Source organism: Leptodactylus fuscus, chromosome 5, assembly GCF_031893055.1.
Source record: "Leptodactylus fuscus isolate aLepFus1 chromosome 5, aLepFus1.hap2, whole genome shotgun sequence".
NCBI lineage: Eukaryota > Metazoa > Chordata > Amphibia > Anura > Leptodactylidae > Leptodactylus > Leptodactylus fuscus.
This window is the reverse complement of record NC_134269.1, coordinates 17,229,170-17,243,526: the sequence shown is the minus strand read 5'-3', so window position 1 is coordinate 17,243,526 and position 14,357 is coordinate 17,229,170. Positions and strand designations below refer to the sequence as shown.

The 14,357-nt window shown below is 41.7% G+C and overlaps 1 protein-coding gene across 1 annotated transcript in view; it reads right to left on the bottom strand.

Moving 5' to 3' along the window:
• LOC142204438 (A.superbus venom factor 1-like) overlaps positions 1 to 14,357 on the bottom strand; it is a 37,755-nt gene that overhangs the window by 20,696 nt on the left and 2,702 nt on the right. The window contains exons 5-19 of the mRNA XM_075275749.1: positions 13,162 to 13,253; positions 12,290 to 12,372; positions 12,110 to 12,197; positions 11,020 to 11,122; positions 8,425 to 8,545; positions 7,855 to 7,970; positions 6,524 to 6,670; positions 6,241 to 6,444; positions 5,849 to 6,040; positions 5,564 to 5,725; positions 5,343 to 5,472; positions 4,661 to 4,735; positions 3,883 to 4,083; positions 2,543 to 2,581; positions 1,058 to 1,178 (exon numbers count right to left, since the gene is read on the bottom strand). Coding sequence (XP_075131850.1) covers positions 1,058 to 1,178; positions 2,543 to 2,581; positions 3,883 to 4,083; positions 4,661 to 4,735; positions 5,343 to 5,472; positions 5,564 to 5,725; positions 5,849 to 6,040; positions 6,241 to 6,444; positions 6,524 to 6,670; positions 7,855 to 7,970; positions 8,425 to 8,545; positions 11,020 to 11,122; positions 12,110 to 12,197; positions 12,290 to 12,372; positions 13,162 to 13,253 — 1,874 coding nt within the window. The remainder of the gene's footprint in view (positions 1 to 1,057; positions 1,179 to 2,542; positions 2,582 to 3,882; positions 4,084 to 4,660; positions 4,736 to 5,342; positions 5,473 to 5,563; positions 5,726 to 5,848; positions 6,041 to 6,240; positions 6,445 to 6,523; positions 6,671 to 7,854; positions 7,971 to 8,424; positions 8,546 to 11,019; positions 11,123 to 12,109; positions 12,198 to 12,289; positions 12,373 to 13,161; positions 13,254 to 14,357) is intronic.

The following is a 14,357-nucleotide window of genomic DNA, read 5'->3' as shown; positions in this document are numbered from 1 at the left end:
TGGCTCTATTGCCAAGATATCTCTATCTTGCCAATATGCATATTCTTTCTTTGAAGCAATGAAGATGTTGCTGCTTACCTTTTTGGAGTAATGGCAACCCCCTTGTTGCTCCATAAAGCTTATTTGCATATTGACATAAACAACAAGGAGGCAGCTGTTCACAAGGGGACAGCACCATTTGATTCAAGTGATTCTTAAAGGGTTTTTCAGGGCAAAAAAAATATATATTTTTTTTTAAAAAAGGTCTGTTAGTGTTACTAATGGGTTAATAAGTGCCCCCAAATACCTTTAGCAGTGTTTAAAGTGATTTCTGGGCTTGTCTGGGAGCTCCTGGCATCATCTGTATTTGTTTACATGGTGTAGCTTCCTGTGCTTCTAGCCTACAACTACCTTAATGCTTTGCTCCCTCCCCTCACTCGCTTACAACCCCCTCCCTATCTCCCTAGTTAGTCCGCCCACTACTAGCTCTTCCCAAGCCCCACCATATAATACTTACCTGTTTTACGGTCTCCTCCTCTTCTCTACATGTCCTGGAGCGATGCAGGCCTTCCATGCTGCCTGGAGCTGGGCCTGATGCCACTTCCAGGAGTGATGCCACGGCTCAGCTATGGACCAGAAGCTAGAGATTCCTTTCTTGGATGAAGTGCCAGCCCGAGTCCAGAGGAAATGGCAATCATAATGGGGTGGGGGGAGGGGGGCGAGGCCTTTACACTGACGTAACGGATCAGGAAATGGATTATACCGATGACCCATTACATCAGCGGAAAGGTGAAAATTGTAATTGTTCTGGTGACAGACGACCTTTACAAATAATCTAATAAGTCTTTCTCTTTTAGGCTAAGACACCACATTTCGGAAATGCAGTGTTTTTTGTTGTAGATTTTGCTGCGTTTTTTTTTTTTTTTTAGCCAAAGCCAGGAGTGGATTGAGCAGAAGGGAGATGTATAAGAACTTCCTTTGCATTTTCCATTCCTTTTCAAGCCACTCCTGACTTTGGCTCAAAAAAACCTCAGCAAAGGCCTTAGTTTTAAATAGTAATATGAATTGTAAGAATTACCCCTTATTATCAGATCTGTCTCCCATACGCTCCTCTTTCCAGAACCAGGACTCTGGGAAATCTCTTCTTGATATAATTAAATCATCTGTGAGATATTCATCATCATCTTCATCATAAATGCCTGCAAAAGAACATAGCACGTTTATAGCTGGACATATACAGAGAATTTGTTACACCTAAAAGGAGTCTACCACCAGCAAGACCGCTTCTAAACCATGTATATGCCGTTGTAGTAATGAACATCCATTGTGGGCAGGAGTGTGGTCTCGCTGCCAAGAAAATCATCCTCCAATCCATATGTAAATACGCTGTTCAGTTTCCTTGAGTTGTCTGCCAGAGAACTTAAAGGAGTTGTCCAGGTAAAATTTAATTTCTTAATTAGGCTCGGGAAGGTGAAACCTCACCCAAAAAACCCATACTCACCTTTCCCCTGAGCTCCAGTGGGTCCCAGTGTGGTCCAGTCCCAGTGTGGTCCAGTTCATTGTGGTCACCGCATGTGACCATTGAGGTCAACCACTGACCTCAGTGGAAAGAAATTGGTGAGCCTTCCACTGTAAGACTAAGTGCAGACGGGGTTTTTGGGTCTGGAATTTGACGCGGAGGCCACCTCAGATTCTGGACCAAAAACCGGGTAGCCAGGACTGGATGACGGTGCGGTGCACTGGCATCCATTGGCGGCACTCCTCTCTGGATTAGGCCCAAATGAATGAATCAGCTGCGGAAGAAAGAGCTTGCTTCTTTTTTCCGTGAGCAGGAGCAAACCGCTCGTGGAAACCGTGGGACCGTCTCCCATTGATTTCATTGGGAGGCTTTTCTTTGGTCAGGATTCATCTCCTTACCATGAACAAACACGCCCCGAGGCGCGTTTCGCCATTAGGGTCATCACCCTCTGATCAAGCCGTAATGGCGAAACGTGCGTCAGGGCGTGTTTGTTCATGGTAAAGTGATTTTGTTGATTCCCTTGGGCTTACCTTGTGCACCCCTCTTTCCTCATGTGTTTTAGTACAGTGATGCAGTTCACTTTAACCCTTTGCTATTATATGACCATGTGGTCTTGTTAATACAACTACTGTGTTTATATTGCATCTACTCATACTGGCACATTGCCTTCTGTGATGCCCATTGTTTGTGGCCCTTTTATACATTACTTCCTTCTATGTATCATATAATTTGGCAGCATTGCCTCCCCCCCCTTTTTTTTCTTTTCCTTCCAAATTATATAACTTTTTCATATTTTTTATGCCTTTGGTGTTTCTGCTTTGGCAATGTTTTTCTTATATACTTAGAATTCACCATGGTATTTACAGTGCCCTAGTTTGTATGTGTGTATATATACAGAGGAGTAACATGAAGCTCCCAGTATACAGTCTGTACAGAGATCTATTTTATAGTACTACCCTCCTCATATACAGAAGAGACATATTAGGGGTCCCCCTAAGGCTCCTGGGCCTGGGTAAGATGGCACTCTGAGGTTCCGATTCTTACTTCTGCGCCTCCGAGCAGTGCGGGCTTCATATTGTAGTGCTGGAAAAAAAGATAAAAAAGCATGTTTAATGTATATGACAGACAATGTGGCTGCCTTTTTTCTGTAGACATTGACCATTAGACTCACACTGTCAGAGAACAGCAATAGAGATGGGTGAACTCAGATTCGTTTTGCGTGGTTCAGGTTGAATAATTTCAGTACTGACAGCTTAAAGGGGGTTTCTAATAGAGATGAGCGAGTAGTATTGGATCGAATACCTCGCTCCCATAGGAATTCGTGTAAGCGGCCAAACAGCAAGGGGTTAAGTGTAGTGAATATTCAATGCGCTTAACCCCTTGGTGTTCGGTGGCTTACATGCATTCCTATGAGAGCGAGGTATTCGATCGAATACTACTTGCTCAACACTAGTTTCTAACATTGATGGCCTATCTTTAGCTCCAATTATTGTCTTTTTTTGGGAAAAGTGGTTACTTGTGGGGGTTTTTTGTTTTTTTTACACACGCATGGAAATTATATTGCCAAAAGCAATGGTATTATAAAAAAATTAAAAAATGTAGTAATTAAAAAAAAACAAACACCAAAAAGTATACCAACAGTGTGGCACCATCAGTGTGGTATAGTGGAATGTGATGGACCAGTTTGCAGGACGTATCTGGCTGAGTGGTGGCAGTGGTGGGAACACGGCATGGAATAATATGATGGACCAGGCTGCAGGACATGTCTGGTGCAGTGGTGAAAGTTTAGTTTACATCGATCAGAAATTCTCACTCCTATAATCTCTATCACTATCTGCCTGTAATTGATTAAATCTGACTAAACTTTGTTTTACTTCTCCTACCCCTAAGACTCTCTAACTGTATTGCAGGTTTTGCTGTTCTAGGTGTTGTGTGTTGCTTTGGATCATGCAGTGATGAATAACACATCCTTCCCCTACTTCCACTCTCCCTGTAAGGCTGGGTTCACACGATGTATTTTGCCTCGTAATTTGGCACGTAGACGCAAAATAGCGCCGCGTATACGGTCCCGGCTCCCATTGAAATCAATGTGAGCATATAAGGCCCGCAAAAGCTCCCACGGCGTCTACGTGCCAAATCACGAGCCAATATACATCGTGTTCCAGCCCACAGCACCTTTTATCATGCAGATCACAGGTGTCTTCTGTCATGGTGGCCATTTTAGTTATCCCGAAACAAATGGCCATTTATTCAGATTTGTTAAGAACGGAACAATTTGGAATATTTGGTTTGAACCTGGCTCGGAACAAATCGGTTGACCCATCTCTATACAACAAAGATAAAGATAAACTAAACCCCATTTCCCAGATCCCACTGATTCTCACTTCTGCTGTCCTCATCTTGTTCTTTCAGACTTCTCTTCTCTTTTCTCTTCAGTTCAGTGTATTTGCAGCAATCCAAGAAAACCTCCACACATTCTTTGCTTTCTACGATATTTTCTGCTTGTTTTTCACAGCTGTCACCCATAGGATTTTCGTGCATGCCCCTAGTGCAGCATCTCTTCACTAACTCCTTGTGCTTTGAGGCTGAAAAATAATATGAATTCATGTCAGACTGTGCTTTGAAATATTTGTCTTTATCGATGAGATGCTTGGTCATAGACTACTGATGGAAAGGTTGGAAATTGTTAGAAAAAATAGTCAATTTGGTTCAACCTGTTTTTGTGTTGATCCAGAGGAAGGAAAACTACCCCTGAAAGCGCAGGGGAAGGACTTCAAACAAATATATCTTAGGCATTTTAGAACAATGGTTCTGGTGTCGTATTAAAGAAGATATTGTCGGAGATCCATATTATTTCCAGAGATATCACCAGTTCATATCACATCAGCAGCTGCCTACAAATATGTCTGTTATGTCTGTGTGGTTTCTCTGGAAATAACACCGGCAGAAGTGAGAATTTCATATTTCACATGGCACCAGAATGATTGTTACCCTGCATTATACAAGAGCCGGCTCATCCGTATTCCTAGTGAATAACAGTGTACAGATTTCTGCTAGTAACAGAGAAACTGCTCGGAACGAGTCAGATCGCCCATCTCTACAAAGAAAAAGATAAAAAAAAATGACAGACTGATCATAAATGTCCATTGCCTCTTATCTCACCATCTGTAGTTGTCTCTTCAATCAGTTGTGCGGAGAATCTTCGCCTCCGTGCTCCATGGACTTTACACTGCAGTTCTAATAAAAACCAGTGATTAATATTAATGAATACACCAGGCTTCGTGGCAGACATTGGTCATCAATCTTCAATCATGTAAAATGGGTGGAATTGACCATTTCTCATATGTCATGTGTATGGCCAGACTTATTTTTAGGAATCTGCTCATGTTTCCTCTCTACAATATTCTCTTGTGTTCTCTCTATCAAGACGTGTAAAATGTACATGGATCTCCTTTGCATACTAAGACCCCTTCTCGCCCCTTTGCTGTAATTGCCCTTCTATAGGTGATGTGACACTCCAACTCTACAAGCCCTCAAATGGAATCTAAGAGTTCATTGCTTGGATATTGAGAAAAACAGAAAAACATATTGTTTAATAAACTATTTCTCATTCGGATATTTAATAAGATATCTTAGTGTCAATTGGGCCAAAACCAAATCCCATTACTCACCTTCTCTTGGTCCTCCAGTCTTCTGACTGGTCTCAGCCATGACGTATTGTTTGGGAAGAGATCACCTCTGAGACCTGTGATTGGCTGCAACGGCCATGTGAAACAAACAGGACGTCACAGCTGACATCCGTCTGGGGGACTATTTATGTTATTGACCCCATCAGATCTCTTACCTGTTCTCTGCTGGGTTGTTGTTTGGAGACTTGACTGTAGGGCCAAGCCGGCATCATAAAACACCCCCATACTATCGGCACCACTTCCCGGGGAGCAGCCAAGGTCTGATGTCTCCAGTGATTCCCACACCTAGACAGGTAAGTCAGATACGTTTTGACTCCATAAGTAAATACATCAGTTACTACATTTTGATGATGGTTTCTAACATGGTTCATCTCACCATCTTTTGGGAGATCTTATATTTGCTGTTCAGCCCATTGACCCTTTTGTCTACGGCCACCAGTCCCACATTGGCTCTGTGATCTGCTTGTAGTTTCAGTCTCAAGAAAGAACCAGGGCCTTGGACTTTATTGTCTTTGTCTGTGTTACCGGTCACTGATAGCTGTATCAAGATATAGCATAGATATAACATAGTGAGGATCGCCTGATACAGTACAGAGATATTCTATCTTCACATTGGCAACTTTTTTTTTTAAATAAAATTTAGGATCTCTGAATGTCTCACCGTTCCCAGGCATGTGTCCGTTACTTCCATCCAGATAGAATCAGAGACGATCTCATTATCAGCAATGTAATATCCAACTATACGGAAGGATGGGGCGAATTCTTCTGTGATGGGGAGAGACATAGTAACCGAAGTCTGACCCTGCTGCCTAGGTTGTCTGCCCGCTGCCAGTATCCTGCCCTTGGCCATGATCTAAATAGAAGATTAAAACAGAAGATAGAAACACAAACGTAAGTAGATTTTTACCTTACAGCTATTTACAAATAATCTACAAGTTCTTCATGGTGGAAACCAATAATATATTTTACAACCTACGTCAGTGATAGGAAATCTAAGCACTAAAATCTCCCACTGAATGTCACAAAGTTGTGGAATATATAGACATTGTTTACCAGGTAGGTGACGTGTTGTATCTGGTTCTGAATGGCCACATTGGTGTTACGAAGAATAAAATTTACAGCCAGATTTTCCCCAGGTTTGACTTTTGCGGCAGTGACAGCGATGTGCAGGTAATCTCCACCGGATTGATAAGCATGGGCTGTCATTGATGCAGTTGCTTGCTGAGCACCAGGGAGTGTAGGATGTGTTGTCCTCACCTGTGGAAGAATACGGAGTATATGGACTCTCCAGGTCCGTCAGGTCCACTGGGGCTATTAGATTTGCTCAGATACTCACAGTAATTTGTAGGGTTTTTATATTCGCAGCAGTATTTAGTGTCAGCCTTACTGTCCCCTCTGCCCCGGTTATACCCATCACCTTTCCTGGTTCAGCCACCACTGGGACTTGACTTGCTGGAGAACCATCTGGGTTTGTCACAAATACCTTAGGAATTAAGAAAGTCATCTTACAGACATATACATAGAATAAGAAGTGAATTCACTTGCATTGATCAATTATAGAAATCATAGTTCATTTACAGCGGCCGGGAGACCCTCCCTGTCATCGGCCAGTACCATGATGTACCAGGAACACACATTTAGTAATATTAATATTAGCAGTCACAACATTGTAGTATTACTATACGTGTTACTGAATTGGAGAGGGTTAATCCTGCTTCTTGATGCTTTTTCCACCTCAATTGTACCTTTATTTCAATAGACTTATTGGCTACTCTGACTAAAACAAAGGTGCAATACAGATGACTGTAAAGATGTCCACAACACAGCAACTAGAACGTCCTATACATTAGGACGGGGTCTACAATGGTATATACTGTAGACATAGATCGCTGGACACCGCAAGGAGGCCCATAAGAGGTGAGTATAAATGTTTTTTTTTTTTCCTCCATTGGGCCTTCACCTATTATACTCTATGGTTTGAAGAGACCTCAGATTATATAATTTATCGCAGATCTTGTCACAGAGGCTGAGTTCCTCCGAGACTAAACCCAAATTGTTTCGATAAAAACTGACCAATTTGGAATATTAGGTTCACACGTAGTTTTTTGGTCAGGGTTTTGAGGCCGTAATTGCCTCAAAGCCCTGACCAAATAGACGTCTGCCATTGAAATCAATGGGAGCCGCTTAGGAGCTTTTTCCAGGAGCCGTTTCTTCCATGAGGTGCTCATTTTTCAGGCCAATTCGCACAATTCGGTCTGAAAAAACTCCCTCCTCTGGACTAGGTCCATTCACTGGGCCTAATCCGGAGCAGATCGCACGGCTGGATGCCGGTGCAGTGCACCAGCTTGTAGTCATGGCGACCCAACTTTTGGATCAGAACCTGAGGGGGAGGCTGCCTCAGGTTCCAATCCAAAAAACTATGTGTGAACGTACCCTTAGGCTGAGTTCACACGCAGTTTTTTGGTCAAGAATTTGGTCAGGAATCTGCCTCAAAATCAGCCTCCAAAAAAAGCCTCCCAAAAGATCGCTATTGGGAGGCTTTTTTTTAAGGCGGATTCCTCACCAAAAAACTCCAAGTGAACTTAGCCTTAGGGTCAAAGTATTGTCTGTAGACTAGTAACGACTTAAGGGACTAGATATAGATAGATTCTTCCCTGTTTTACATACCATAAGGTCAAATGGCATTCCAGGCTTGAAATATTTGGTGGCTTTGTTAAACAAAACCTTAAAAGGTGATTTCACAATATGAACGTCTTCCAGTTCAGTTTCCACAATTTCTCCACCTGAAAAGCAGTGAAGAATAGATGTCAGACTATACATATAATGTAGGATCATGTATGACACTGTAATGGCTTCCAGGTATTATTTTTATTGTACATTACATTTCCCCAGAAACGTATTCAATACAAAATTGTAACAAAATCATAGAAGGCTGCGTTACAGAACTTTTCTCCCTTTGGGGGCTGACAGCAATTTTTCCCTGTCTCGTGGATGTAGTAATAGTAGTGCTGGGTTAGGTCTCTTAGAAGAACCCACCACCACGTCTCCTCTCTGGGGTCCTCTCAGTGATGGTCTGCTCACTCAGAAGACTGAGCTAGACTACAGGCTGATCTGGAGGATGAGTCTCCTCTTGTTTCTGCGGCCAATGGTTGGTTGGGTTGAATCAAACTATAAAGAAGTGCCAGAGTAGACATGAAACCTAAAATACTTCTAGATTTTCTTCACCTCAGTACTCACCAGAATCAGTGATGACAGTGACCGATATATATAAGGAATACTGCAACATCTCGTCAACAGTTCTGAAGATCTTCATAAGATCTTGTCTCCTCAGTACAGCGACTCCTTCTCCACTCTCTATCTAGTAGATAGAAACAATCTTTACAATTATATATTACTAGAGGGAGGACCCGGCTTAGCACGGGTATATTACATTTTATGTTTGTGTAGTGGCCCCATAAGAATTGTCCAGTTTTGCACTGATTTATTTTGTATGTGGTTTGTGTGTATGTCCATAAGCGTCATGTGATTATGTGTATCTCATTTTGGATATCAGTGAAAAACCTGTGATCAGTTGTTATGGATATCTGGAGTAAAGCTGTATCTAATCCTTCCCCGTGTAGTACTGTGTTTAGATGCAAGTATCCAATCCTTGTTGGTGTGGTACTTTGTGCAGATGCACATATCTAATCCTCCCCGTGTGGTATTGTGTGAAGAGGCACGTATCTAATCCTCCCCCGTGTGATACTGTGTGCTGAGACGCGTATCTAATTCTCTGGCTTGTGGTACTGTGTGCAGAGGCATGTATCTAATCCTCCAAAGTGTGATACTGTGTGCACACACACGTATCTAATCATCCCCTGTGTGGTATTGTGTGAATAGGCGCGTATCTAATCCTTCGGCATGTGGAACTATGTGTAGACGCGGGTATCTAATCCTACTGCATGTGGTACTGTGTGCAGACTCGTGTATCCAATCCTATGGCGTGTACAACTGTGTGCAGACACGCGTATCTAATCCTCTGGAGTGTGGAACTGTGTGTAGACGCGTGTATCTAATCCTACGGCATGTGATACTCTGTGCAGATGTGTGTATCTAATCCTATGGCATGTACAAATGTGTGCAGATGCACGTATCTAATCCTCTGGAGCGTGGAACTGTGTGTAGATGCGCGTATCTAATCCTTCAGTGTGTGGTACTGTGTGCAAACACGCATATCTAATCCTACGGCATGTGGTACTGTGTGTAGACGCACATATCTAATCCTACGGCATGTGGTACTGTGTGCAGACGTGTGTATCTAATCCTATGGCGTGTACAACTTTGTGAAGACACGTGTATCTAATCCTCCCCTGTGTGGTATTGTGTGAAGAGGCGCATATCTAATCCTATGGCGTGTGGAACTGTGTGTAGACGCGCGTATCCAATCCCCCGGCATTTGGTACTGTGTACAGACGCGCGTATCTAATCCTAGGGCATATGGTACTGTGTGTAGATGTGCGTATCTAATCCTCCCCCGTGTGGTACTGTGTGCAGACGTGGGTATCTAATCCTTCCCCGTGTGATACTGTGTGCGGAGACGCGTATCTAATTCTCTGGCTTGTGGTACTGTGTGCAGAGGCATGTATCTAATCCTCCAAAGTGTGGTACTGTGTGCACACACACGTATCTAATCCTCCCCTGTGTGGTATTGTGTGAAGAGGCGTGTATCTAATCCTACTGCATGTGGAACTATGTGCAGACACGTGTATCTAATCCTATGGCGTGTACAACTGTGTGCAGACGCGCGTATCTAATCCTCTGGAGTGTGGAACTGTGTGTAGACGCGTGTATCTAATCCTTCAGCATGTGGAACCGTGTGCAGATGCATGTATCAAATCCTTCAGTGTGTGGAACTGTGTGCAGAAGTGTGTATTTAATCCTCTGGTGTGTGGGACTGTGTGCAGACCCGTGTATCTAATCCTGTGGCGTGTGATACTGTGTGCTGATCTGTGTATCTAATCCTCTGATGCGTGTATCTCAGTTTGGATATCAGTGTTGTATTGTGCATGTGGAGTGACCGTGTGTATTGCAGTTGGAATATGAGTGAAAGTCTTGCAGGTTTGTATTGGCTAAGGGGGGGGGGGCACTGTGTTTGGAATGCTGTATCTCAGCAACGGTACATCCGAGTGAGTTGGAGTCTCGTCTTAAACCTTCCCGGATATCTGAAGTATCTCTGTACCAAATTTGGTGAAGATCGGTCCAGTCGTTTGGTTCGCATTAGAGAACAGACAGACAGACAGACAGACAGACAGACAGAAATTCATTTTTATAATATAGAGAGATTACAACACTGGGTAAAATACTGCTGAAAAATACACCAATAATATGAGTGAGAAAAACTCAGATTGATGGTCCATAACTAATAAATATCTATGAAGGTCAGGCTGGGGTCACACTAGCGTTAGCTCTGTGTAGCTGGATTCCATCCTCCAATCGCTTGAACAATGTAAACAAGACCCTTCTCTCTGCATTTTTTTGTATTTTTCGGGCAGATGTACCCCATTATAGTCTATAGGGTGTGCGGATTTCCACAGGTAACTGATTTTTAAGCAGATTGGGTTTCTGTTTTTTTGGGAGTGTCAAGGCAATCGTGCAGGGTTGTGTATGGAGAACATTTTTGTAAACTGAATTTCCCCGTGGTGGGACTATTAAATGATTTTTTTAATGGATTATTTCAATAATTTTTTTAACCTTTTTACCCTAAGCCAAACATAGGTAAAGTATTGTCAAAGGTAAAAATGCAAAAACTCCAGACTTTTACATGGTGACAATTACAGAATGTTATACTCCTACCACAATCCGACTCTGGGTATCTGGTAGACTGGTCCTCATGTCAGCTTTTTTGACCCCAAATATTACGAACCCCATGCCGCTTACAGGCTTCCCATAGAAATACCTAAAACAGAAAACAAAACCACAGAAATGATACATGAGACACAATGCTATCCTGTGGAGATATCACTGACCATGACTGATAATGGAAAATTATCTATCTCCTATCTATCTATCTATCTATCTATCTATCTATCTATCTCCTATCTATCTATCTATCTATCTATCTATCTATCTGCTATCTATCTATCTATCTATCTATCTATCTATCTATCTATCTCCTATCTATCATCTATCTCCTATCTATCTATCTATCTATCTATCTATCTATCTATCTATCTATCTATCTATCTATCTCCTATCTATCTATCTATCTATCTATCTATCTATCTCCTATCTATCATCTATCTATCTCCTATCTATCTATCTATCTATCTATCTATCTATCTATCTATCTATCTATCTATCATCTATCTATCTATCTATCTATCTATCTATCTATCTATCATCTATATATCTCCTATCTATCTATCTATCTATCTATCTATCTATCTATTTATCTATCTATCTCTCTCTCATCTATCTATCTATCTATCTATCTCCTATCTATCTATCTATCTATCTATCTATCTATCTATCTATCTCCTATCTATCTATCTATCTATCTATCTATCTATCTCCTATCTATCTATCTATCTATCTATCTATCTATCTATCTATCTATCTATCTCTCTCTCTCTCTCATCTATCTATCTATCTATCTATCTATCTATCTATCTATCTATCTATCTCCTATCTATCTATCTATCTATCTATCTATCTATCTATCTATCTCCTATCTATCTATCTATCTATCTATCTATCTATCTATCTATCTCCTATCTATCTATCTATCTATCTATCTATCTATCTATCTATCTATCTATCTATCTATCTATCCATCCATCCATGCTTCCCTCCAAATAACTAGATTCTGCCATTTCATGAATTTTCTTTTAGTACAATATTCTCCAACACCCATCTCTTCCATTCACACTGATCTGGTTCTTACTTTGCTTTAATATTTACTACAAATTCAGGATCATCGACAAGGAAATATCTCTTTGTTGGAATCAGCTGAATCTCACATGTAGGGAGGACTATATGGGGAAAAAATGAAATTATTAGCAATATGTCACAAATTTACTCTGACCTGATGTTTCCAGCATGTCCGATAGAAATATTCTCTTACCATATTCTTTCACCTCAAAGTGTGCGCTGTAACTATGCAGCGGAGAGTCTTCATATTTTGCTGATATGGTCCATACACCCAGACTGCAGGGATATTTTATTAAGACATTATATTATATGATCACTGTATGGCATTATTCATTTATATACAATGGGAATACATGGGAATACATTACAGTATATAAGTGTTCTATACACTATTATAACATGATGCTTGGCACTCTATATAGGCGCCTTGTATGCCACCATTGATATAGTCACTATGATACCTCTATATATGTTACCTATTTACACATAGACATTATACAGGCTTGCATGTGTACCTAAGCCCAGCTAAGGCTGCATTCACATTAGCGTTGGCGTCTCCAATGTCCATCTAAAATCTTTCAGTTTACAAAATTAATAAATGTCACGGCCCCCATTATAGACAACATGTATGTAACTGCAATTTTACAGGTCTGTCTGTCCTCTGGCGGACCAGAACAATGGAGAACTGACACTAGTGTGTATTTATGGAGATTAGTTTAGTCATGTCTGGTCCCATGAGAACCTCAGTGTAAGTCTGACACAAGCGAATAAAGGAACTTCCTTTATGGACAGTCTGATTGTTGGTCACATGATACATCTGAGGACCAGGAGGGAGCGTATAACCCATAAGTACAGCCAATGCTTAGAGGAATACCTTCACTACATACCATACTATACCGTCACCATAATTCACCTTATAGACAGTTTTCCTTTACAAAGAAGACTGCCCCACCATGTTGTTCTCATCCCTTTGTGTATTTGGAATGTTGCAACATTTTCCTAATATTTATTGTGATTTATCAAATTTCCCAGAACAGATATTTCAGTATAAAATGTAATATTTACCTCACGAGTATGGGCAGTCTGTAGGATAAGGAAAGCATGCCACTGTGAGATATATAGCCTAAGCTTCGCTTCACAATTTTATTTTCAGGTGTCTATACAGAAAAAAGGGAATGAAGATAAAGAAACAATCGAATACGGAAAATGGACGTAATGTCCTGCATGTAAAAAAGGTAACGGATTCTGACAATACAATTAATAACACATATTAAAGGGATTCTACCACTAAAGCAATGTTTTTTTCTAATTACCACGACGGAATAGCCTTAAGAAAGGCTATTCGTCTCCTACCTTTAGATGTGGTCTCCGTCGCGCCGTTCCTTAGAAATATCAGTACTTACCGGTATGCTAATGAGGTCTCGGCAGCAATGAGGGCGTCCTTCTTCTTCATCTGCCTCCTCCTCTTGTCTGTCGTCTTCTTTCTTTGTCATGTCTGATGCCTGCGCAGTCGGCTCTGACAGCGAGACCCTGTTAGAGCCGACTGCGCATGCCAGCCGGCGGCCATATTTCCAAGGCTGCAATTGTGCGCATGCGCAGTACGCTCCTCACGTCTTTTCCAAACAGAGTGTACTGCGCATGCTCAGTAAGGTCCGTACAGCCCTGCGTGAGTGAACTCATCCAGGCATTGGAGGGCTGTATGGACCTTACTGAGCATGCACAGTACACGCTGTTTGGCGAAGACGTGAGGAACGTACTGCGCATGTGTGCAATTGCAGCCTTGGAAATATGGCTGCCGGCCGGCATGCGCAGTCGGCTCTAACAGGGTCTCGCTGTCAGAGCCGACTGCGCAGGCGTCAGACATGACGAAGAAAGAAGACGACAGACAAGGGGAGGAGGCAGATGAAGAAGAAGGATGCCCTCATTGCTGCCGAGACCTCATTAGCATACTGCTAAGTACCGGTATTTCTAAGGAATGGCGTGACGGAGACCACATCTAAAGGTAGGAGACGAATAGCCTTTATTAAGGCTATTCCAACGTGGTAATTAGAAAAAAAGTTGCTTTAATGGTAGAATTCCTTTAAAATACATGTAAAGGGCAAAAATTCAAGTGCGTAAATCTCCCATAGCAACTAACAAAATGAAATCACTTAAAAGAGAAATCTAAATCCCATCAATATTTCGTGTGACCTTTGCCCTTTGGAGGAGAAGTCCTGGAAGTGATGATATGGCCCCCACAGATATAGCCCTGATCTCACCTC